The sequence below is a fragment of the Thalassophryne amazonica genome, chromosome 22, assembly GCF_902500255.1.
Source record: "Thalassophryne amazonica chromosome 22, fThaAma1.1, whole genome shotgun sequence".
Lineage (NCBI taxonomy): Eukaryota > Metazoa > Chordata > Actinopteri > Batrachoidiformes > Batrachoididae > Thalassophryne > Thalassophryne amazonica.
The window spans coordinates 756,944-782,828 of NC_047124.1; the positions used below are offsets into that span (position 1 = coordinate 756,944).

The 25,885-nt window shown below is 42.1% G+C and overlaps 1 protein-coding gene across 3 annotated transcripts in view; it reads left to right on the plus strand.

Annotated features, from left to right (window-relative positions):
* Positions 1 to 25,885, plus strand: part of ppfibp1a (PPFIA binding protein 1a) — an 82,909-nt gene that overhangs the window by 43,916 nt on the left and 13,108 nt on the right. For all 3 annotated transcript variants that reach the window (XM_034163153.1, XM_034163152.1, XM_034163154.1), the window contains 11 exons: positions 4,941 to 5,030; positions 6,971 to 7,072; positions 7,151 to 7,261; positions 19,026 to 19,134; positions 19,714 to 19,775; positions 19,855 to 19,921; positions 20,166 to 20,284; positions 20,456 to 20,529; positions 22,466 to 22,520; positions 22,731 to 22,884; positions 23,823 to 23,946. In XM_034163153.1, the coding sequence (XP_034019044.1) occupies positions 4,941 to 5,030; positions 6,971 to 7,072; positions 7,151 to 7,261; positions 19,026 to 19,134; positions 19,714 to 19,775; positions 19,855 to 19,921; positions 20,166 to 20,284; positions 20,456 to 20,529; positions 22,466 to 22,520; positions 22,731 to 22,884; positions 23,823 to 23,946 (1,067 nt within the window). The remainder of the gene's footprint in view (positions 1 to 4,940; positions 5,031 to 6,970; positions 7,073 to 7,150; positions 7,262 to 19,025; positions 19,135 to 19,713; positions 19,776 to 19,854; positions 19,922 to 20,165; positions 20,285 to 20,455; positions 20,530 to 22,465; positions 22,521 to 22,730; positions 22,885 to 23,822; positions 23,947 to 25,885) is intronic.

Consider the following 25,885-nt stretch of genomic DNA (forward strand, 5'->3'; position numbering starts at 1 on the left):
GGGTCGGAACGAATAATTTGTCGGGAGGGCAGTCTGAGGGACCTGGAGTATTAACTAGCGCTGCCCTTACTTTCGCTTCAACATCCCAGGTAAGTGCGGACACAAAACAGGTTTCCGGAAGGATAGTTTCTGGATTAGGCGTGGAATCAGAAGAGTCACCAAGATGGGAAAGAGCATCTGGCTTCCCATTCTTAGACCCTGGACGATAAGATATCACAAAATTGAACCGGCTGAAGAATATGGCCCACCTGGACTGTCGAGCCTTAAGCCGTTTCACTGTGCGGAGATAAGCTAAATTTTTAGTGGGTGACTGATTTTAAACATAGTAAGTCATATAAATCCAAGCATATTTCAAAGTCGCTGGTAAGCAATACAACTGCTTCTACAACTCCTGGCAAGAATGATGGAATCACCGGCCTTGGAGGATGTTCATTCAGCTGTTTAATTTTGTAGAAAAAAAGCAGATCACAGACATGACACAAAACTAAAGTAATTTCAAATGGCAACTTTCTGGCTTTAAGAAACACTATAAGAAATCAGGAAAAATAATTGTGGCAGTCAGTAACGGTTACTTTTTTAGACCAAGCAGAGGGAAAAAAATATGGAATCACTCAATTCTGAGGAATAAATTATGAAATCACTCTGTAAATTTTCATCCCCAAAACTAACACCTGCATCAAATCAGATCTGCTCATTAGTCTGCATCTAAAAAGGAGTGATCACACCTTGGAGAGCTGTTGCACCAAGTGGACTGACATGAATCATGGCTCCAACACGAGAGATGTCAAATGAAACAAAGGAGAGGATTATCAAACTCTTAAGAGGGTAAATCATCACGCAATGTTGCAAAAGATGTTGGTTGTTCACAGTCAGCTGTGTCTAAACTCTGGACCAAATACAAACAACATGGGAAGGTTGTTAAAGGCAAACATACTGGTAGACCAAGGAAGACATCAAAGCGTCAAGAAGAAAACTTAAAGCAATATGTCTCAAAAATCGAAAATGCACAACAAAACAAATGAGGAACGAATGAGAGGAAACTGGAGTCAACGTCTGTGACCGAACTGTAAGAAACCGCCTAAAGGAAATGGGATTTACATACAGAAAAGCTAAATGAAAGCCATCATTAACACCTAAACAGAAAAAAACAAGGTTACAATGGGCTAAGGAAAAGCAATCGTGGACTATGGATGACTGGATGAAAGTCATATTCAGTGATGAATCTCGAATCTGCATTGGGCAAGGTGATGATGCTGGAACTTTTGTTTGGTGCCTTTCCAATGAGATTAATAAAGATGACTGCCTGAAGAGAACATGTAAATTTCCACAGTCATTGATGATATGGGGCTGCATGTCAGGTAAAGGCACTGGGGAGGTGGCTGTCATTACATCATCAATAAATGCACAAGTTTACGTTGATATTTTGGACACTTTTCTTATCCCATCAATTGAAAGGATGTTTGGGGATGATGAAATCATTTTTCAAGATGATAATGCATCTTGCCATAGAGCAAAAACTGTGAAAACATTCCTTGCAAAAAAGACGCATAGGGTCAATGTCATGGCCTGCAAATAGTCCGGATCTTAATCCAATTGAAAATCTTTGGTGGAAGTTGAAGAAAATGGTCCATGACAAGGCTCCAACCTGCAAAGCTGATCTGGCAACAGCAATCAGAGAAAGTTGGAGCCAGATTGATGAAGAGTACTGTTTGTCACTCATTAAGTCCATGCCTCAGAGACTGCAAGCTGTTATAAAAGCCAGAGGTGGTGCAACAAAATACTAGTGATGTGTTGGAGCGTTCTTTTGTTTTTCATGATTCCATAATTTATTCCTCAGAATTGAGTGATTCCATATTTTTTTCCCTCTGCTTGGTCTAAAAAAGTAACCGTTACTGACTGCCACAATTATTTTTCCTGATTTCTTATAGTGTTTCTTAAAGCCAGAAAGTTGCCATTTGAAATTACTTTAGTTTTGTGTCATGTCTGTGATCTGCTTTTTTTCTACAAAATTAAACAGCTGAATGAACATCCTCCGAGGCCGGTGATTCCATCATTTTTGCCAGGAGTTGTAGAAGCAGTTGTATTGCTTACCAGCGACTTTGAAATATGCTTGGATTTATATGACTTACTATGTTTAAGATCAGTCACCCACTGCTGAAATAGAATAGTGAGTGTGGAAAGGGATACTGCCGGGGAGGAAGGTTAGTCCGAGTGTAACCTGTCGTCCTTCGCTGCAAGCTCCGGGCCATAGCAGTGACTGAAAAGATAAGGTAAAAAAAAAAAAAAACAACTATGGCTTTACCTCACAAAATGTGGCCCTCAAAATGCAGGCAACAGTGTTTCAGGGAGTTATAAATATTTTCGCGGGGCAAACGGTCCCAGTCTCCCCTACAGTGCTGGCTGTGCGACACGCAGCAGGAGAACGTCTCCCACAACCACGCAGACTGTGGTTCAGTCAGTCTTTTCCACTAGCACTTGCTGCATGGCTGAAAAGTGAACCCACACCACAGAACCTTCACGCTATCTCCCACGGAAAAGGCACGTTATGAGGAATGAACGCAAAAAAAAAAACACGTGTGAATTAAACGGTGGACTTTTCTTTTTTTCTTGCCTGCAACAGACAAGAGTCCAGGTCATCATGATTGGCATCTTTAAATAGCTTTGACAGAGGTGATGAATAAATTGTGGACCTGCTTCGAAATCAGAACCACCTGGTCCACAATCAGTGCAGAGAAATGATCATTGTCACACCCAAGGAAACAGCAGAACGGACCAACTGCAGCGGCATTTTTTTCAGCGACGCTCTTCCAATGCTGACGAGAAATACACACATATATGTGTGTGTGTACGAGGTCTGTCCAAAAAGTATTGGACCTTTTTATTTTTTTTTTCAAAAACTATATGGATTTGAATCTCGTGTGATTGCGTCAGCCAAGCTTGAACCTTCGTGCGCATGCGTGAGTTTTTCCACGCCTGTCGGTTGCGTCATTCACCTGTGGGCAGGCTTTGTGTGAGCACTGGTACACCCCTCCCGTCGGATTTGTTTTGTCTGAGAACTTGCTGAGAGGCTGCCGCTTTGCTCCATGAAATTTTTTCAGAAACTGTTAGAGACAGGCACTTGGAAACCATTCGATAGATTCAGATGGATATCGGTGAGGATTCTGTCGGCGTCACACAGATTATGGACTGTTAAAACCTTTTTAAAGATGGCCCACGGAGGTGGAGGCCGCGCAGTGCGCTGAGAGGTCATCGACAGGCTGGAACGACCAGATCATTTCTAAACTGAACGCTGTGTTGATCCGGGACATCATGTGAGTACCATAGAAATGGCAATAGAGCTGGACATAGTACTTTTGTGGCACATTCCACTGTTACAGGAGTTTTTGTAATGAAAGACGTGCGGAGGAATTTGCGCGTCGGCACGAAGCAGCTCAGGACGCGCAGCAAAAAAAAAAAAAACACCTCCGTGTTGGAAACCATTCAGAAGATTCAGACGGCTTTCGATGGCTTTCAGTCGAGTGAGTATCCGAGAAATTGTGTAACAGCTGGGCATGTCACAACTTGTCCTGTGAGACTTCCAACATGGACATGCTTTTTGTTGTACGCCATTGTGGCTCCGTGCCGACGCGAGAATTCCTCCGTACGTCTTTCATTACAAAATCTCCTGTAACGGTGGAATGTGCCGCAAAAGTGCTGATGTCCACCTCTTCTGCAATTTCTCTGGTAGTCAGACGACGTAGAGTATCCTCACCGAAAGCTGTCTGAATTTTCCGAATGGTTTCCACCTGGCTGTCTCTCACAGTTTCTGGAAAAATTTGATTCAGCGCTGCTCCAGTCGCTCAGCCATTTCCCTGACAATGAAAATCCGATGAGAGGGGTGGACCAGTGCTCACACAAAGCTTGCTCACAGGCGAATGACACAACCGACAGGCATGAAAAAACTCACGCATGCGCACGAAGGTTCAAGCTTGGCTGATGCAAGCGCACATGATTCAAATCCATATAGTTTTTTAAAAAAATAAAAAGGTCGGATAGTTTTCTAACAGACCTCGTGTGTGTGTGTGTGTGTATATATATATATATGTATGTATGTGTGTGTGTGTGTGTATGTATTGATCTGTGGGATTTAAAATCGATTTTTTTAAAAAATCAGCAACTCAATCTTTTCAACCCAGCAGTACTGAGAACATATTAAATTGCAATTACAAAAACTTTTCCCCCACTTTCCTGTTACACTGAGGCTTGTAAAGAGTTTGTAGTTTTGACACATTTCCACTGAAAACTATTAACTTTTCATTGTGAAAATGAGTAAAGCCCCTTCTGCGTCTATGCGACACAGAAGTAACTGGATTATAATGAAAGATTCTGATGGGAGTTTTTTCCTTCAACTCAGAGTGGAGAGCGACACTTCACTTTGATGGGAATTACAGCAGTAATGCGGCTCGCTCAGTGTATTCTTACGCCAGCCTTTCACTGGTGTCTGGTGCGACGAGTGCAAAACAAATGCAGCGAAAGCGGTAACCAGTTAATGCCGTTTCTATGTGTTTCCTGCCTTTTAATTAGTACACAAACTGAATATCTTAATTAATTTTTCAAAACTACTTTGATAGAAGCCGTAATGCAGCTCGCTCAGTGTATTCCTACGCCAGCCTTTCCTTGGTGTCCGACAGGACGACCGCCGCAACAACAGCGGTAACCAGGTAATGGCGTTCTCCCATCATGCACCTCGGTTTCTCCTATCATGCTTCTTGTGTACTTCTGTTTACGGTGACGAAAGCGTGCTTCCAGTTTGCGGTCATGGCGGAGACTGAGTCGGATGGACTACGACTTTGATGTCACGCCCGTCTGTCAACATCTTCGCGCTGCTCGGTATTATCACATTAGTGCTGTCAGACTATGGCTGCATGTTGTTCCAATGAACATATGGCTTCTCATTTCAGACTAACGGCCACGACTCTGTGGCTGTTGAATCACTTTACCAAGAGCGTCTCTCCAGACTGGAAAGTGACAAGGAGTGTCTTATTCTCCAGGTGTGTCAGCACAACTTACTGCAACAGTCGTACCTGTTCTTATGTATACATTAGAAACCTGGTTTGCTTCTTTATCTGGTCTGTTTATGAATTTATTTTCCCCTCAAAATTGTATTCACAACACCTCGTAATGGCAACAGGAAAAAAGTAATTTTTGCAAATTTATTAAAACTAAGAAACCACATGTACATAAGTGTTTACAGCCTTTGCTCAGTACTTTGTTGATGCACCTTTGGCAGCAATTCCAGCCTCAAGTCTTCTTGAATATGATGCCACAAGCTTGGTGCACCTATCTTTGGGAAGTTTGGTCCATTCCTCTTTGCAGCACCTCTCAAGATCCATCAGGTTGGATGGGGAGCGTCAGTGCACAGCCCATTTTCTCTCCTGAGATGTTCAGTCAGATTCAGGTCTGGGCTCTGGCTGGACCACTCAAGGACATTCACAGAGTTGTCCTGAAGCCACTCCTTTGATATCTTGGATGTGTGTTTAGGGTCATTGTCCTGCTGAAAGATGAACCGTCGCCCCAGTCTGAGGTCAAGAGCACTCTGGAGCAGGTTTTCATCCAGGATGTCTCTGTACATTGCTGCATTCATCTTTCCCTCAATCCTGACTAGTCTCCCAGTTCCTGCTGCTGAAAAAACATCCCCACAGCATGATGCTGCCACCACCATGCTTCACTGTAGGGATGGTGCCTGGTTTCCTCCAAACATGATGCCAAAGAGTTCACTCTTTGTCTCATCAGACCAGAGAATTTTGTTTCTCCTGGTCTGAGAGTCCTTCAGGTGTCATTTGTCAAACTCCAGGTCGGCTGCCATGTGCCTTTTACTAAGACGTGGCTTCCGTCTGGCCACTTTAAATGGTAAATGGACCATTTATATAGCGCTTTTCCATCTGCATCAGAAGTTCAACATGCCTTACAATAATGCCTCACATTCACCCATTCACACAAATACACACACACCGATATGGTGCTGCCTTGCAAGGCGCTGACTACACACTGGGAGCAACTAAGGGATTAAGGATCTTTTTCCAGTCTGGCTGGGTTTTGAACCAAAGATCCTCTGATATGAAGTCCAACGCTCTACCATACAGGCCTGATTGGTGGATTGCTGCAGAGATGGTTGTCCTTCTGGAAGGTTCTCCTCTCTCCACAGAGGAATGCTGGAGCTCTGACAGAGTGACCATCGGGTTCTTGGTCACCTCCCTGACTAAGGTCCTTCTCCCCCAATCACTCAGTTTAGACAGACGACCAGCTCTAGGAAGAGTCCTAGTGGATCTGAACTTCTTCCATTTACAGATGATTGAGGCCACTGTGCTCATTGGGACCTTCAAAGCAGCAGAAATGTTTCTGTTCCCTTCCCCAGATTTGTGCCTCCAGACAATCCTGTCTCTGAGGTCTACAGACAATTCCTTTGACTTCATGCTTGGTTTGTGCTCTGACTGTGGGACCTTATATGTAGACAGGTGTGTGTCTTTCCAAATCATGTCCAATCAACTGAATTGACCCCAGGTGGACTCCAAATAAGCTGTAGAAACATCTCAAGGATGATCAGAGGAAACAGGAGACACCTGAGATCAACTTTCATCATCATGGCAAAGACTGTGAATACAGGTGATTTCTTAGTTATTTTTAATAAGTTTGCAATAACCTAAAAAAAACTTTTTCACATTGTCATTATGAAGTATTGTGTTTAGAATTTAGAGAAAAAGAAATGAATTTCCTCCATTTTGGAATAAGGCTGCACCATAACAAAAGGTAGAAAAAGTGATAATTATTAAAGGGGTCATATTGTGCAAAGCTAATAATACCATGATATGATGCAATCACCATCCAAAAAGTGAAAATCACCATGATATTAATTTTAGATCCTGTCACCCACCAGAGTTTGCAGCAAATTCTGTGATGGTTTTTCTAATAAAGATGTCTTACTGTGGACCAGGTGAGTGTCCTTACAGACCAGGTGGAGGTGCAGGGTGAAAAGATTCGGGACCTTGAGCAGCATCGGGAGAAACTGAATGCCACTGAGGAGTTGCTGCAGCAGGTAAGGCATCTGAAGTACAACAGGAGTTTACACCAACCTGCAATCTGTCTTTGGCATGTCTTTGTGCACCTTCCACAGGAGCTGTTAAACAGGTCAGAGCTGGAAACCCAGCGGCTGGAACTGATGATGGAGGTGTCCGGTCTGAAGCTGAAGTTGACTGCTGTGGAGAGGGATCACAGTGACAGTCAGGTGATCTTTTTGCTCTGGGTGTGCCTGCAGCCATTTCTGTAGTTTTGTTTAGCTCGTTTGACCAAACATAAAATTAAGTCAATTTGATGCATTTTCCGGATAAATGTCTCCCAACCTGATATCAGAGTTCTTGTCGTGTTGGCAAAGCTAAGTGTTTTTGTAGCTGTTGCATTCTACGTCAAGGCGTTGTGAGGAAACAAACGTTACCGAATCCACAAGTCAAAACTATATATTTTTTTCATCATCAATGTCTGGCAGCAAACAGATCAGGCTACACTGCTGACACAGAATGATCAATCAATCAATCAATTTTTTTTATATAGCGCCAAATCACAACAAACAGTTGCCCCAAGGCGCTTTATATTGCAAGGCAAGGCCATACAATAATTATGTAAAACCCCAACGGTCAAAACGACCCCCTGTGAGCAAGCACTTGGCTACAGTGGGAAGGAAAAACTCCCTTTTAACAGGAAGAAACCTCCAGCAGAACCAGGCTCAGGGAGGGGCAGTCTTCTGCTGGGACTGGTTGGGGCTGAGGGAGAGAACCAGGAAAAAGACATGCTGTGGAGGGGAGCAGAGATCGATCACTAATGATTAAATGCAGAGTGGTGCATACAGAGCAAAAAGAAAAAGAAACAGTGCATCATGGGAACCCCCCAGCAGTCTACGTCTATAGCAGCATAACTAAGGGATGGTTCAGGGTCACCTGATCCAGCCCTAACTATAAGCTTTAGCAAAAAGGAAAGTTTTAAGCCTAATCTTAAAAGTAGAGAGGGTGTCTGTCTCCCTGATCTGAATTGGGAGCTGGTTCCACAGGAGAGGAGCCTGAAAGCTGAAGGCTCTGCCTCCCACTCTACTCTTACAAACCCTAGGAACTACAAGTAAGCCTGCAGTCTGAGAGCGAAGCGCTCTATTGGGGTAATATGGTACTACGAGGTCCCTAAGATAAGATGGGACCTGATTATTCAAAACCTTATAAGTAAGAAGAAGAATTTTAAATTCTATTCTAGAATTAACAGGAAGCCAATGAAGAGAGGCCAATATGGGTGAGATATGCTCTCTCCTTCTAGTCCCCGTCAGTACTCTAGCTGCAGCATTTTGAATTAACTGAAGGCTTTTTAGGGAACTTTTAGGACAACCTGATAATAATGAATTACAATAGTCCAGCCTAGAGGAAATAAATGCATGAATTAGTTTTTCAGCATCACTCTGAGACAAGACCTTTCTGATTTTAGAGATATTGCGTAAATGCAAAAAAGCAGTCCTACATATTTGTTTAATATGCACTTTGAATGACATATCCTGATCAAAAATGACTCCAAGATTTCTCACAGTATTACTAGAGGTCAGGGTAATGCCATCCAGAGTAAGGATCTGGTTAGACACCATGTTTCTAAGATTTGTGGGGCCAAGTACAATAACTTCAGTTTTATCTGAGTTTAAAAGCAGGAAATTAGAGGTCATCCATGTCTTTATGTCTGTAAGACAATCCTGCAGTTTAGCTAATTGGTGTGTGTCCTCTGGCTTCATGGATAGATAAAGCTGGGTATCATCTGCGTAACAATGAAAATTTAAGCAATACCGTCTAATAATACTGCCTAAGGGAAGCATGTATAAAGTGAATAAAATTGGTCCTAGCACAGAACCTTGTGGAACTCCATAATTAACTTTAGTCTGTGAAGAAGATTCCCCATTTACATGAACAAATTGTAATCTATTAGACAAATATGATTCAAACCACCGCAGCGCAGTGCCTTTAATACCTATGGCATGCTCTAATCTCTGTAATAAAATTTTATGGTCAACAGTATCAAAAGCAGCACTGAGATCTAACAGAACAAGCACAGAGATGAGTCCACTGTCCGAGGCCATAAGAAGATCATTTGTAACCTTCACTAATGCTGTTTCTGTACTATGATGAATTCTAAAACCTGACTGAAACTCTTCAAATAGACCATTCCTCTGCAGATGATCAGTTAGCTGTTTTACAACTACCCTTTCAAGAATTTTGAGAGAAAAGGAAGGTTGGAGATTGGCCTATAATTAGCTAAGATAGCTGGGTCAAGTGATGGCTTTTTAAGTAATGGTTTAATTACTGCCACCTTAAAAGCCTGTGGTACATAGCCAACTAACAAAGATAGATTGATCATATTTAAGATCGAAGCATTAAATAATGGTAGGGCTTCCTTGAGCAGCCTGGTAGGAATGGGGTCTAATAAACATGTTGATGGTTTGGATGAAGTAACTAATGAGAATAACTCAGACAGAACAATCGGAGAGAAAGAGTCTAACCAAATACCGGCATCACTGAAAGCAGCCAAAGATAACGATACGTCTTTGGGATGGTTATGAGTAATTTTTTCTCTAATAGTTAAAATTTTGTTAGCAAAGAAAGTCATGAAGTCATTACTAGTTAAAGTTAATGGAATACTCAGCTCAATAGAGCTCTGACTCTTTGTCAGCCTGGCTACAGTGCTGAAAAGAAACCTGGGGTTGTTCTTATTTTCTTCAATTAGTGATGAGTAGAAAGATGTCCTAGCTTTACGAAGGGCTTTTTTATAGAGCAACAGACTCTTTTTCCAGGCTAAGTGAAGATCTTCTAAATTAGTGAGACGCCATTTCCTCTCCAACTTACGGGTTATCTGCTTTAAGCTACGAGTTTGTGAGTTATACCACGGAGTCAGACACTTCTGATTTAAAGCTCTCTTTTTCAGAGGAGCTACAGCATCCAAAATTGTCCTCAATGAGGATGCAAAACTATTGACGAGATACTCTATCTCCCTTACAGAGTTTAGGTAGCTACTCTGCACTGTGTTGGTATATGGCATTAGAGAACATAAAGAAGGAATCATATCCTTAAACCTAGTTACAGCGCTTTCTGAAAGACTTCTAGTGTAATGAAACTTATTCCCCACTGCTGGGTAGTCCATCAGAGTAAATGTAAATGTTATTAAGAAATGATCAGACAGAAGGGAGTTATCAGGGAATACTGTTAAGTCTTCTATTTCCATACCATAAGTCAGAACAAGATCTAAGATATGATTAAAGTGGTGGGTGGACTCATTTACTTTTTGAGCAAAGCCAATAGAGTCTAATAATAGATTAAATGCAGTGTTGAGGCTGTCATTCTCAGCATCTGTGTGGATGTTAAAATCGCCCACTATAATTATCTTATCTGAGCTAAGCACTAAGTCAGACAAAAGGTCTGAAAATTCACAGAGAAACTCACAGTAACGACCAGGTGGACGATAGATAATAACAAATAAACTGGTTTTTGGGACTTCCAATTTAGATGGACAAGACTAAGAGACAAGCTTTCAAATGAATTAAAGCTCTGTCTGGGTTTTGGATTAATTAATAAGCTGGAATGGAAGATTGCTGCTAATCCTCCACCCCGGCCCGTGCTACGAGCATTCTGACAGTTAGTGTGACTCGGGGGTGTTGACTCATTTAAACTAACATATTCATCCTGCTGTAACCAGGTTTCTGTTAGGCAGAATAAATCAATATGTTGATCAATTATTATATCATTTACCAACAGGGACTTAGAAGAGAGAGACCTAATGTTTAATAGACCACATTTAACTGTTTTAGTCTGTGGTGCAGTTGAAGGTGCTATATTATTTTTTCTTTTTGAATTTTTATGCTTAAATAGATTTTTGCTGGTTATTGGTAGTCTGGGAGCAGGCACCGTCTCTACGGGGATGGGGTAATGAGGGGATGGCAGGGGGAGAGAAGCTGCAGAGAGGTGTGTAAGACTACAACTCTGCTTCCTGGTCCCAACCCTGGATAGTCACGGTTTGGAGGATTTAAGAAAATTGGCCAGATTTCTAGAAATGAGAGCTGCTCCATCCAAAGTGGGATGGCTGCCGTCTCTCCTAACAAGACCAGGTTTTCCCCAGAAGCTTTGCCAATTATCTATGAAGCCCACCTCATTTTTTGGACACCACTCAGACAGCCAGCAATTCAAGGAGAACATGCGGCTAAACATGTCACTCCCGGTCTGATTGGGGAGGGGCCCAGAGAAAACTACAGAGTCCGACATTGTTTTTGCAAAGTTACACACCGATTCAATGTTAATTTTAGTGACCTCCGATTGGCGTAACCGGGTGTCATTACTGCCGACGTGAATTACAATCTTACCAAATTTACGCTTAGCCTTAGCCAGCAGTTTCAAATTTCCTTCAATGTCGCCTGCTCTGGCCCCCGGAAGACAATTGACTATGGTTGCTGGTGTCGCTAACTTCACATTTCTCAAAACAGAGTCGCCAATAACCAGAGTTTGATCCTCGGCGGGTGTATCGTCGAGTGGGGAAAAACGGTTAAAGATGTGAACGGGTTGGCGGTGTACACGGGGCTTCTGTTTAGGGCTACGCTTCCTCCTCACAGTCACCCAGTCGGCCTGCTTTCCCGGCTGCTCGGGATCTGCCAGGGGGGAACTAACGGCGGCTAAGCTACCTTGGTCCGCACCGACTACAGGGGCCTTGCTAGCTGTAGAATTTTCCACGGTGCGGAGCCGAGTCTCCAATTCGCCCAGCCTGGCCTCCAAAGCTACGAATAAGCTACACTTATTACAAGTACCATTACTGCTAAAGGAGGCCGAGGAATAACTAAACATTTCACACCCAGAGCAGAAAAGTGCGGGAGAGACAGGAGAAGCCGCCATGCTAAATCGGCTAAGAGCTAGTAGCTACGCTAAGCTAGCGGATTCCTAAAAACACGCAAAGCGAATAATGTGTAAATAATTTAGAGGTGATTCAGCAGAAGGAGTGCTTTAGTTAAGGCACGTAAAGATTACACTGGGAAACAAATCGTAATCTAGATAACTAGATCAATCTAACTGCGCAGATCAAACAGCTAACAGATACAGAAAAACACCGCTGTGCTCCGGAACAAGAAGTGATACAATACCGCAGTGAGAGCCGACCACCAGTAGAGTCAAGTAAAAAAGTAAAAAAAAAAAAAAAAAAAAAAAAAAAAAAAAAAAAAAAAAAAAAAAAAAAAAAAAAAATTAAAAAATAAAAAGGTAAAAAAGTAAAAAAGTCTTGAAAAAGACTATTAGTTCAAAGTCCAAAGCAGCAGGTAGCAGTCTCTGTGTAAACAGTCCCAACAGAGAGCCAAAATTAACAGATACAGCAAAACACCGCTGTGCTCCGGAACAGTCAGAGCAGTCGCCTCTGGACTGCAGTGTGACGGCCAATGATGTCAGCACAGTCTTCTTCTTGTAACTTTAATGATGGTTAGCAGTCCTGTTGGTGCTTTACTGTCACCAGCTGGACATGAGTATGACAGACTGACAAAACAACAAAATATGTATATATATATATATATATATATATATATATATATATATATATCCTGCAGTGAAAGTGTTTGTTTTAATAAAATCTACACAGGCATCACAATTAATGTGTAAAGGTACAAAAAGTAAAAGTATTCATTATGTAGAATGAACCCTTTATTAAACTCTATCTCTTGATGTTATGGCATGTTGACTGTGTTCAGTGAGACTGTGCAAAATAAATACGGTTCTAATAAATGGTAACTGCACTGCATTTATATAGCGCTTTTCCATCTGCATCAGAAGCTCGTTGCGCTTTACAATGATGCCTCACATTCACACAGTCACACTCACACACTGATGTCAGGGTGCTGCCATGCAAGGTACTCACAACACACTGGGAGCAACTTGGGGATTAGGGACCTTGCCCAAGGGCGCTTAGTGATTTTTTTTTTTTTTTTTTCTCTGGTCTGGCTGGGTTTTGAACCCGGGGATCCTTTGGTCTGAAGTCCAATGCTTAACCACTAGACCATCACCTCTTCAAACCTCATCATATCCTAAAAAAAAAAGGTTCATATTTATCACTTTTAATATAATTTGTCATTTTCTGTTGATCAGGAACCAGACAGTAGTGTTGTAGTTCTCAAATCCGGTCTTGGTCTCGAGACCACTTTTTCATGTAGATGGCTTTTAATTAAAAATTAGGAGGATGTAATAAAATCATCGGCATTTATTTATTTGTCTGTCTGTTAGCAGGATTATGTCAAAACTACTGCTTTTCTCAAAAAGAAGACCTGAAAGTTCAGCTACAATTTGCCAGAAGGTACATGTGTGATCAAAGCCTAGATTTGATTTGAAAGAAAATCCTCCTCTATATCACTTCATCATGAAGCTGTATAACTGGGGATACAAAATGTAAAACTTGCACTGTGCACAATTTCTCAAATATGGCTGTGAAATGAAAATTGTGAAATCCGGGGAAAATTTTCAGTGGGTCTGGAGGGTACAACCCACCAGGAGCCGGGGTCTAGAGCCTGCAAGGTCCAGAAACCAAATGAATTTTGTATCTGATACATTTTCAGCATCTCCTGGAAGAAAACAAAATCTCAAAAGAAGTGCATATTTAAATGATCCTATATTCAACCTTTCATTTGACCTGTCAATGATGATGTTGAAATAACAGAATATGACGTGGAAGTAGGACCTGGAATGAGTTTCCTTTTAATTGTCAACCAAATTATGCATCAACTCAGAACAATTAAACTACATTAAATTCAAGAAGACTGAAAGACTAAAGCATTTCAAAAACCACAGCTAAAGCTTGGAGAATATTTTGAAAAAATCATGGTAAACTATCAATAACATACCTTATAGTAAAAGTTAGAAATTCTTGTGTGAATTCCTGTAAATCCATTCAAAGCCACAATGTCTTTTTTTTTTTTTTTTCCAATGAAAGAAAGTCTACATGAATTAAGAAAAGTCACATAATCTTGAACAGCACAATGTTTATTTTCCAGGGAGAGAAAAATTCTTACCATGTTTCCTGACGGGACAAGTTGCAGTTCGCTTTTCCCGTTTATTTTATCTTTTATTTCATGAAGACGACTTTAAATTCAAGCCAGCGCCAATTCCCTGGATTCTTGATTCATTATCCAACTTTTCACACCATCTTTCTCGCCATCTTCCCTCTGTCCGATGTCGCTCTGTGACACAGATATACCACAAAATTCTTCTTTTAAAAACTTGATGGCACTAAAAAGTATGCTTTGTCCACATGCTACGTTTAGCTTAAAAACAGCATCTTGCAGCAGGAGGCACACGGCGTCGCCATAGCAACCACCCAGTCCCGCTTTATGACAACTGTCATAACAGCCTCGTTTTGAGTGAGCCATTTTTCTCTGTGAAACTCCGCGGATCCGAGGACACTGATTTGTATCTATTATACAGATAAGTGTCCAGATTTATGAAATTTGCATGATGTTGTAAAAAGTAAGAATGCTTTGCAATAAGTTATTTTAAAAACTCTGACGATCACACTTACAGAGTAAAACACCAACACCCCCCACCATGATGAAATCCACGGAATTCCACAGATCCACTGAGTTTTCACAGCCACAGAAGCCTGTAACTTCTTCTGTGTTGTCTGGGTGTCTTGGTGGCTTTCCTCACTCTTCTTCTTGCACAGTCACTCAGTTTTTGAGAACTGTCTACTCCACACAGATTTACCACAGAGTGCCATACTGCCTGTGTTTCTACATAACTGATGTAAATAAAGTTCAAGACATATTCAGTGACTTAGAAATGTTCATGTATCCATCCCCTGACGTCTGAAGAAAAGTGGCAATTAAACTGATTATATACAGGTATTATACCAAAGGGGCTGATTATGCAACACATCATCTTGGCTTTTATATTTTTAATTCATTTATATTGAGTTGTAGAGATTTGTTTTCAGTTTGAGTTTAAGGAAGATAATTTTAGAAATTTTTATACTGAGAAATCTGATTTAGTTTTTGTATTTGAAATGGCATATTTAAAATGTGTGAAATACCAAGGGGCAAAGTCACTGTAAATGTAAAAGCACAAGTCACCAGAGTCAGTAGATATAAATATATTATAAACTCTTAAAAGTGTTGTGTGGGCTGCCAGAAGAGGAGGTACTGCTGGCCCACCACCAGAGGGCGCCCTGTCTGGAGTGCGGGCACCAGAGGGCGCAGCCGCCTCACAGGAGCAGCCAGGGTGACAGCTGTCACGCATCACCTGCAACAGCTGTTACCAATCATCTGATCGGCAGGAGTATATCAGCAGGACGACGTCTCCACCTCTTTGCCGAGATATCATTTCTACCGAGAAGGTAACGTACTCAGCTAACTGTTTGACAGTGATCTTTGTGACTTTGTGCATTACTCTGAGAGAACTTTCCAACGAGAGGTGGAGGCAGCTTACCTGCCGTTCGGATTCCTGGGTGCGAACGCGCCCTCCTTTAATTGTTCTTTATTCCTCGCCAGCAGTACCAGGTCCGACACGCGGAGGCAGTGGCCACCTGGGAATTCGGGACTTGGCGGCTCCAGTATTCCCGGGGTCTGGTGGCGGAGGAAACCGTGTGGTTCCGGTTCTACTTTGGAGAGGCGTCTCCTATCTTCGAGCCTGCCCACACGACACCTGTGTGAATTTGACTTTGTCCATTATTGTAATCTGTTGTACTTGTTGTGCATATTCACAACAGTAAAGTGTGTTATTTGACCTATTCCATTGTCCGTTCATTTGCGCCCCCTGTTGTGGGTCCGTGTACTTACACTTTCCCAACAAAAAGAGCTGGGCAGGGTCTTAAAACTGGGTTGGAAAACCTCAAGAATATTGTGTTCTTTCACAAAGGCCATTAACTGACTGTAAACTATCTTCTCAAAGATTTTAGAAAGAAAAGGCAGATTGGTGATAGGCCTGAAATTGACAAGAACTGCAGGATCTAACCCAGGCTTTTTAATCAGATGTCACACTGTTGCCTATTTCAAATTTTTAGGGACCACCTGAGGACAAACTGCTATTAATAACTGCAAGAACAGATGGTCCTACAGTGTGGAAAACCTCTTTAAGTAGCTGAGAGGGACATCATCAAATGACCTACAATCTCCTGTACAGCACGAGTCGTGTCATTGAGCCAGGGCTCAGATTTAGTTTTAGGCTGCCCGATAATACCACAATTTTTACACAATATAGAACAAAATATATTGAATTCATGTAGTAGACTAATGATTTTCAGCACAGTCCAAACCCCCTTTTTAAGGTTTTGTTGAAATGCTGAGTTTGCTGCTGATTGATTTTACAATCACAGGGGAGGTGATGGTCTAGTGGTTAAGGTATTAAGACCAAAAGATCTTTGTTCAAATCTCAGCCTCACTGGAAAATCACTAAGGGCCCCAGGACCTTGGTCTTTAATCCCCTATTCCCCAGGGTGCTCCCGGTGTGTAGTGGACACCTTGCATGGCAGCAACCTCGCATGAATGTGAGCCATTATTTGTAAAGTGCTTTGAGTGTCTGATGCTGGAAAAGTGCGTTTACCATACCAAAGCGTGTCCATTTACAATATTATCGATTGGCTTTTTAACTGTTTTTAATACAGCTGAAACATTTCCAAGCTGATTGACAGTAATGAGTACTTGTTTAAAGTTGTAATTTATTTCTATAGTTTACATTTTAAAAAAAGCTAAACTTTGTGTTGTTAGGTTTTATTACTGTTCTATTTTAAATGGCTTTGAACAAACAGTATTTGTTCAAAGGTAAACTGCTTTAAAAAAAAAACACAATGCTACAATACCCTTGGCTGTATGAACATTGTGTTCTTTATAATTTGCAGTTGTTAAAGCTGCGTTTACACATAACGACAAGTCATGAATGCCACCAAGTACACATTCTTGGCCGCTGATCACGAATGTGATGATTCGGGGCAGAGGCATCAGGTGTCCTCAGGAACTGCTGCAACCTGTTACCACACGTTACGATTAATGGTATGTGTTGCTACAGAATTATCAGGAACCATTACGTACGGTCAAGAATAATGTTCTGTGTTGTTGTGCGCTATTGTGCGTAACAGCCCATCATTAAGTTCTGTCACGTTGTGAACGAGGTGAATTGTCTCCACACACACACCCATATTCATCCAACCGAATTCAGATCGCTCCAGTTTTTCAGAAGAACTTTGTGACTGCATGCATAGTTGGGCTCTGTGCCATGGAGTGGTGCAGAGAGGAGGAGGAGGACAGAACCAGATGTGTGGCTTCATGCGGCTCTCGTCTGGCGCATTTTCCCAAACATCAGGCGCATGCAGCAGGTGGAACACCTGCAGGAGCGCGCTGAAGAGCACTGAAATTTGACTTTTAGCCGACTTGGTGTCAGCAATCAAACTGAATGCGGTGCAGCAGGGTTTAATTGTGCACGCGCTTCTTCCTCCGCTGGACTGGAGGAGGTGCAGAGATGTCTGGCTGCACGTGAGTCTCCTCTCGCTCCTCTGGTTGCTCAGACTCGTTCTCCCGCTCATCGGTTACAGCAGCAGGTGGAACACCTGCAGGAGCGTCCTGAGGAGCTTCAGCAGGGACTGTGGAACGACATTTGGAGCCGAGTTTAATTGTGCGCACGTGACAGAAAACTGATTCGTTGTGGCGCGCATTGAAATGTGACGCTACGTTACAAGTCGTGTCAAAACTTGACAGTTTCCGTGTCACTTCGTAATAACGCATGACAGTTTGGGCTCCAAGAACCATCACAGGAACCACTACGAACGTTGTCACGTTCTATTAAGGATCAATACGCTCAGTTGCGACCTCCACGACGTGAGACGAAATGAGGGTGGTGTGTGACATTCATGGAAGATTTTTTGACAGACAAAAACATGCTCCACGAATATCAAGAATATCACGCACCAACACGTACTATTAAGAAACATATTCAGAGGCGTTAATTCACGTTAAGAATGTCAGAACACGAATGACAGAAAAATGACATTCGTAACACGTCTTGGTTATGTGTAAATGCACCTTTAAGTAATTATTAGGTTCCAAAAACTGAGTTTGCAGCTAGCAACCAGACTGTGATGTCACAGTGCGGCTCTACTCTGATTGGCTGTCACCTCCGCCACTCACAAACTAAACTGAAGAGATTGAATGCTGATGTCTTCAGAGGTGTTATTAGGTTCTAAAAACAGTGTTTTCGGTGTTAGAAGTATTTATTTCTCACTAGCTCTTCCATAATATGAGACATGCATATAAACACACAAAACAAAGTGGTTTTGGAGAGACCAGCCACTGATGTCACGGTGCAGCTCTACTCTGATTGGCTGTCACACCCGCCATTCAAAAACAACAGAACAGGTTCACACAGAATGTGAGTTTTTAACCTCTTAAAAATGCCAAAGTTATCCATCTTTGAACTTATCCAAGATCTGTGTCCCAAGAATGTTTCCTGTGAATTTGAAGACTGTGGCAGTAACAGGACTGGACTTATACTGAGCACAGACAGACGGACGCCAGGTCTTCGCAATACCTGATGGCCATGTGTTGGCCTTGGGTTTTTAAAAAAAAAAAAGAAAAAAAAGCTTGATGCACGTTTTAACATGTTCCAAGGCTCCGCCTCCACCTGTGGATGGTTTTATATGTTTAAATGAACAGTAGCAGTTTCAACTGTTGCTGGTGTGAAGTGAGTCTGAATGTGTTTTTAACCCGTTTCAACAGAATTCTGCCAGTTTTTAAACTCTTCTAATCCAGTTGGTAACTGGACTGAGACGGATTAATGTGATGAATTAATGTTTTTCCAGTTTTGCTTCTTTTTTCTTCTTTTAGAGAGTTTTTCCCCTTGGTTTGTTTTTTGGGGGGGTAAAAATATATCTGAGCACCTTAAGTTTTTTGTCGGAACCTTTAAGTTAAAGCAGACGTGTGCCTGAACCTGGCGGTGTGAATGCAGTAAAGAGTTTCTGTCCTTCTCGGGCTGTAGGAGGAGTTGCAGCTCCTGCAGAGGCGGCTGGAGGAGCGCGAGGTGGAGCTGAGGAGGCTGAAGGATGAGAGCAGACTGAGTGTGGAGAGCTTCAATGGAGGAGAGAGAGGTGAGAGATGTTTTACTGATGTTTGGTAGTTGGAACGCAGCTCTGATATTCATACACAGTTAATGTGGATTAGCCAGACACATGGTTGATGTTCCCAAAGAAATCATCTGGAATTTCTCTCAAATTTTTTCATTTGCTGTATTAATGATTCAGATGGCAACATCTCCAATGAGGTTTTCGTGCTTGGCTTGAACCATCGGGTCATGGGAATGATGTTTTTCTTTTGCACTTATCTGCATGGAAATGTAGAAAGCAAACTCAAATGGGAAGAAAGAATTTCTATTATTCTGGTGACTTCTAATCTGCAAAAAAAAAAAAAAAATCAAAACCTCCTGCACACTAACTCACACACCAGCATCCAAACGCCACCCCTTTGAGTGATGACTCACTCGTGCATTTATGTCACTGAAGGTCCGTGCGTGTCAGTGTGTGCTGGGTTCGACCTCTAATGCATGTGGGGGTTTTTTTGTTTTGTTTTTTTTCCTCTCTGTTGAAACACAGCGTTTAGCGCTGTGACACTTCAGTTGCTCCCCACATTTATATAAAAACAACAAAAAAAAACCTCTCTTCCTTCCCTAGAAAAAGAAATGCTGAAGATGAAGAGAAAGCTGGAGTCACTGACATCAGCCAATGATGAGAAGGTACGATGTGACGCAGATCAGCGGCCACTTGGGTTAGCTGACAGCGAGTGCCGGCCTAACGTTCCGCGTTTGTCCACAGGAGAGAAGAATTAAAGAGCTCGAGGAGTCACTTACAAAGTGCCAAAAAGTGCAGGAGCTGGTCAAAGGTCAGCTGGTTTTTGTGGGTTTGTCACTATAACAAAAACATGAAAGGAACATAGCATCCATAACCATCATTAGTTTTTAATTATCTGCAACAAGGAATCAGTGTTTTCATAAACTAATAAATGAATAAATAAAAAAGCCCTTCATGTCTGTGGGAGCCCAGAGCACAGAGTTTCTGTTTATTTGATTGGACACAAGTTCTGACAAAAATATAAAAGAAACAAAGAGGCTAAAATGTGCTTTCAGAGACTGTACAAGAGGACAACTACAACGAAATCCCAGAATATCCCTACAGTTCTGCTGCCATGGAGGTGGATCAGGTAACCGAGACCATGGAAGATGAGACGGGAAGGAGCTCCGGCATGGTAAATATCTCTCTCTCACGCACACAGGATGAATGTCGGACTGACGCTTCCTGAACAAAACCTCAAAACTTCCGGCTGTGTAAAAGGTTTCTTCCAGAAATCCACAACTGGTTGATTTTTATGGGAAACCATGTTCAGTTAATCTTTTTCTTCACTTTCTGCCTGTTTTAGTCGATTCCGTGCATAGCGGTTCTCTCCGAAATGAAGGAGCTGGACCAGGAGCAACAGCTCCAGGCAGCAGAAAGGTAGATGTCATGTGACTTTCACATAGAATTATGGTTGGATTGTTTTTGCTTTATCTGCCTGGAGGTTGGAGACTCTGTCTTGTTGGTGCTGGAGCTTATCCCCGGATTCCATAACGTCAAGTGGATGACGGTCTACGAATGCCCCTGGATGAGACACCAGTCTAAGTCAGTTTACTTCCCCTGCCAAGGCCGGTATAGGCAGGTAGCACGAGTCCTTATGCTGCGTTCACACCGGGTGCGACGCGAGCGACAGCAACGACAGGTTGCCATGTAATCCCTATGTAAGGACGCGTTTTGGCGCCAAGTCACGCAGTGCGACGCGATGGACCCGAATGAAGAGATTTTGAGCGATTGGCGCGTTTGTGGCGCAATATTGCGTCGCATCACGTCGCGTTGCCCTCCTCCCCAAGTTGAAAAATCTGAACTTTTTCGTCTCGTCGCGCCACGATGACCAATCAGGGACTGAATATGTAGTGACGTGGAGATGTCTGGAGTTTGACTGAAGATGTGAACATGTCCTGTCTCTGGTAGCAGCCTGTGAGCAGGACTTATGTCTCTTTTGTCCTTTATTTCACAATTATGACAGAGTTTTTGGAGCGAGCAGCAGCCCCGCAGCAGCGGGGAGCAGAGTTTCTTTTTATTTTACGTGCGCGCAAGCGAATCGTCCATGGAGATTATTTTACTTATTAACTACACAGATGTATAATAAAGCAAATGGTGACTGGTTTCTAAACACAATTATGACAGAGTTTTGAGGGGAAGAGTGAGCAGCAGCCCCACAGCAGGCAGCAGAGTTTCTTCTTTTTTTTTTTTAAATTGTTTACATGTGCGTGCGTGAACGGGACAGTTGGTCCTCAAACTGGGTCCCGCAGAGGTGGAAGGACCGCTGAAAGCGGCCGTCATCCAGACGCAGCAAATAATGATACTTCCTGAATTGGGAACGTCTCATGACGTTTGTCAGCTTTCCACAACAACTCGCTCCGTGTGATCAAGGTCCGTCATGTTAACTTGACTGACAACCGGAGCCTGCGAGCGGAATGGAAGCTCCTCCTATTTGATGACGTACCGGGGTGAATTTTCGCAGCAAAAGCAGAGCGACACACTGGGCGATGGTGGCGCATCCTTCGCCACGCGACCCCCACGAATTTGTAGCGTCTGATCGCACCCGGTGTGAACGCAGCATTATCCACTCAGCTACCTGCTCATGTTTCATGCATGTCTTACAGGAGGCTCCAAGTTCTTCCCTGTGTAGAATACGGGGCAGGAAGTTACATGCCATAGTGAATCTGATCAAATTTCAAAATAAAACACTGACTATAGATCAAACTTGACTTGCCATGGGCGCCATGTTGAAAATTCAAAATGCCTCCATATCCAAATCTTTTCGGTATGCCTTTGGCTATACGTGTACCAAATTTCATGCTTTTATCACAAACTGAGCGATTGTTTTGGTTATCTGCTGCACTATATATACTTCAATTAACTGCAAAACCAAAATTAACAAGGAGCCACATACCTGGTGTAAATTACAATAATAAAAAGTTGAACCAGGAGTGAAATATGTTTAATGTGTGTCTGCGTGAAGCTGCAGTCTCCGGGGAATTTTAAAATAAGATTTGGAAACGTCTGATCATTAAATCATGAAAATGTGAACTCTTTATCAACACAGTGATATTAGCAGCCTGCCATCCTGCACATTACACCTTTACGTTAACACAATCTTTTTACTTGACAGCAGTCCATATTGTTGTGTAATTTTTGATTCATCAGACGTGAAATTTTTCTTTTTCCCTTTTATTGTCCGAGGTTCCTCTGCTTCCGTTGGGCAGTGATGCCTGACGTGTTTCCGTCGGTATTGTATTTGAATGACTGATGTTTGGATAAAGTGAGGAACTGATTGTGATGGTCTGACTTCTAACTTCTCTTTTTGTTGTAGTTCCTCAGGTGACCCCCAGGAGGACAACCCAGCGGTAACTAGCAGTACGAACCTGGTAAGAAGATACAGAGCTGATATATTAAATCCAGCCGAGTCTATGGTCTGCTTGATCCACTGAAATAATCTTGTAACCCACCCCCACCCCCCAAACCCCCCCAGTCATAGGATATAGAGTCCAGACAGTGCTACTCTGACACCTGCTGGCTGAATGGTGAAATGACAGTCACTGAATTTAATTTTGAATTTATTTCTGTTTCCATCACAGAGCAGAAATGAAATCAGATATAGTTCCTTGTCACCAGCTAAGAAAAACACCACAAACAAGGAGAGCTTTGGTACTAAAAAAGCTCGTGCTTCGTTTGGCCGCAGCTTCTTCAAGCTGCGTGGGAGCAAGCAGACGTCCAGCGCGCCGAACCTGGGTGAGCCTCCGAACCATCCAGCACCATATTTTTGTCTTGGAATTTGTCAAGTTAAAGTGTTGTCACAATTTGACAAGTGTATGTCTTGTTTGTTGCTAACTTGTGCTTGAATATCACAGCTGGAGTGCCAGTGCACCAGCTTTAGGTTCAGGAGTGTGGCGGTGGCAGCTCAGTTTGCCGTATAGCTCCTCTGGATCTCAAAGGGTCACGGTGTCAAAACGGCAACTTTTCTCCTGCTTTCTTGGCATCAGTGTTGAAGAGGTTTTTAACTGAAGAATTCCCACCATCTCCCTCTGGTTTCTTACGTTTCCTCAGAGGTTTTCTGAACTCTTTGGGTCATACTTTAGAAAAGAATAATTGATGTAGAAAATGAGTATAGTTTAGTGAGGGATGAATAAATTATAGAACGTGATGAACAAACATTACCTGCTTTGATGTAACACTGTGAAAATGGGCCTCTGCCTTTCAAATTAAGTCTTTAGCCATTCTGTGTTGCTCTGCACTGTTAGTTTCTTCAGACCATTTGCTGAACAGGTTGATGCTGACCTGGAAATTATTGTTGTGTATTGTAACGGAATTATTCTCAACATTCTGCTCCAAACATAATTTTTGCTGTTGGCTCAGTCGTCTCCAGCTTTCAGTGATTCAGCCGCGATTCATTTCTGTATCAATTTTGAACCTAATAACTTGTTGCTGTAATAACCAGCTGTCCCTGACAGAACATCTGACCTGAAGCGTTTGCTTACAGGGGCCCAAGTGGATATTGTTAGAACTTCTTTCCTTTGCATGAGTGGACTTGGTGTGATTTTTGTGCTTATTTACTTTTGATAACTTTCTTGCGGTGGTAGAAGCTGTTCTGTCTAGTACATTTGAAGTTGCGTTAACCTGCATGTGAACTTTTTATATATATATATATATATATATATATATATACACAGCTGGCTTGGAACATAGAGGAACAGAACACTTGGACCTGGCTGGTGTTCCACCACGGACATCTACCCTTCCATCTTCACCAGCAACCAAAAATAAGTCCAAGGGCTTCAAGAAATTTTTTGGCAGGTAAGCATCAGCAGTATACAAGTTGTGTTTTAGTCTATGGGCCAAGCAGGTTTTCAGTACCACTTAAGGGGACGAAACGACACTTAGAATCCAGCCTCAGTGTACCATGGCCTACACAAAAATGTATGATAGCCATCCCAGGGTGGTAGCTGTAGCCAGGTAATTACACAGAAGTCAAACTTTAAAAATGCTCCAATCATGTTGAAAACTATATCAAATTATTTGTCTGATCATAACAATTCCAAAAAGGTATAGTTTGGACTGTGATGGAATGTTCTGGAGTTATGGGGTCAAAACAGCAGAAATGGTGGCAAAGGTCAATTTCAGGTTAATAGGGTTCTAAAAAGGAATAGTTTGCACCATCTGTCATGCTTAGTTATCATGTTACAGGGTAACATATGTCACATGTCATAGAATTCAATGGATGTTGACCTTGTTTGACCTTTACTTTGGAGACAAAGCATTCAACACAGTTAAAACTATTCCATTTATTGATCCTTTTATTTCAACTAATAATTAGCATAATTTTTTCATGAAATTGGAGCAACTTTAACTTTTGACTTCTGTACAAACTGAAACTGACCTTTGTCACCATTTTTGATGTTTTTAACCCCATAACTCCAGAACATTCCATCATAGATAGTCCAAACTATACCTATTTGGAATTGTTATGATCAGACAAATAATGTGATATAGTTTTCAACATGATTGGAGCATTTTTAAAGTTTGACCTCTGTGTAATTCTTCATTGATCCCTACTTGGCTACAGCTACCCCCTGGGATGGCTATCATACATTTTTGTGTAGGCCATGATACACTGAGACTGGATTCTGTCTTTTTTTTTCCCCTTAAGTGGTATCGATTAGGTCAAAATTGATGACTGGCTCATGGACTATTTGGAGTCATTCTACTTCTCTGTCAGCTGGAAACAGGAGCATCAGGATTTGGAATTTTCATTGGAAAAGTTAATGTTTCTTTGTTGTGTTCAGTCGCTAAATTCTTTCAGCGAGTGACTTAAATGTGACATTTTAAAGTTTGCTCACTCTGCCTTAAGCAACAAATTTTACAGTATGGAGCAGCTGACTTGGCTAGCTAATGACCGTACCCAGCTAGGTTAGCTACGTTGGTCCATATGGTTAACGTTCCTGTTTTCAAGCCAGTAAAACAGATCTACAGCTGTGCCTATATGACAAAACAATCCTAAAACCTTTTTGAAAAGTGAGACTTTCTTCATGCTAATGTTCTGTGTCTGACAATATTTGTGATTTTGATAAAACCACCTGAGAATGTTGCAGTTTTCCTGCCATGGAGGAAAATTTGAAGTTACAGGATGCATGTGACTAGGCAGGTTTACATCCCCCTCTAAATTCACAATTTGATGTAGGGAATTAAAATTAAACTTACTGCAAACATATTTAGCAAAAAACACACACTCATCCTCAACCGCTTAATCCAAGATCAGGTGGCGGGGGGCTGGAGCCTATCCCAGCAGTCATAGGTTGTGGGCGGGGTTCACAAACACAGGGAGAACATGCAAATTCCACACAGAAAGGCCACAGGTGGGAATAGATCACATTACCTTCTTGCTGTGGGGCAACAGTGCTAACGACTAAGCCACTGTGTTGCCCCGAGGAGAAAAAAAAAAAAAAATTCATCACAAATAAAAGCTTTACACTCACACGAAGTGGTTTTTCAAGCAATCTGAAAAAGCTTTATTCCACAAAACGGCAAAGAAACTGTTCCTTCCAGGTCAGATGACATTCTAAACGAATGCCAATATTTGACAGGACTTCTGATCTATTGCTGTGACTGTTATCACGAGCTGGGAAAAAAACCCCAGCAGTGACGTTTCATCACTCAGTGGAAACGTTGTCATTTTGCTATGTTGCCCAAATCAGTGACAGAAACCCAGCTTCTGATGTCTGCATACAAAGAATAA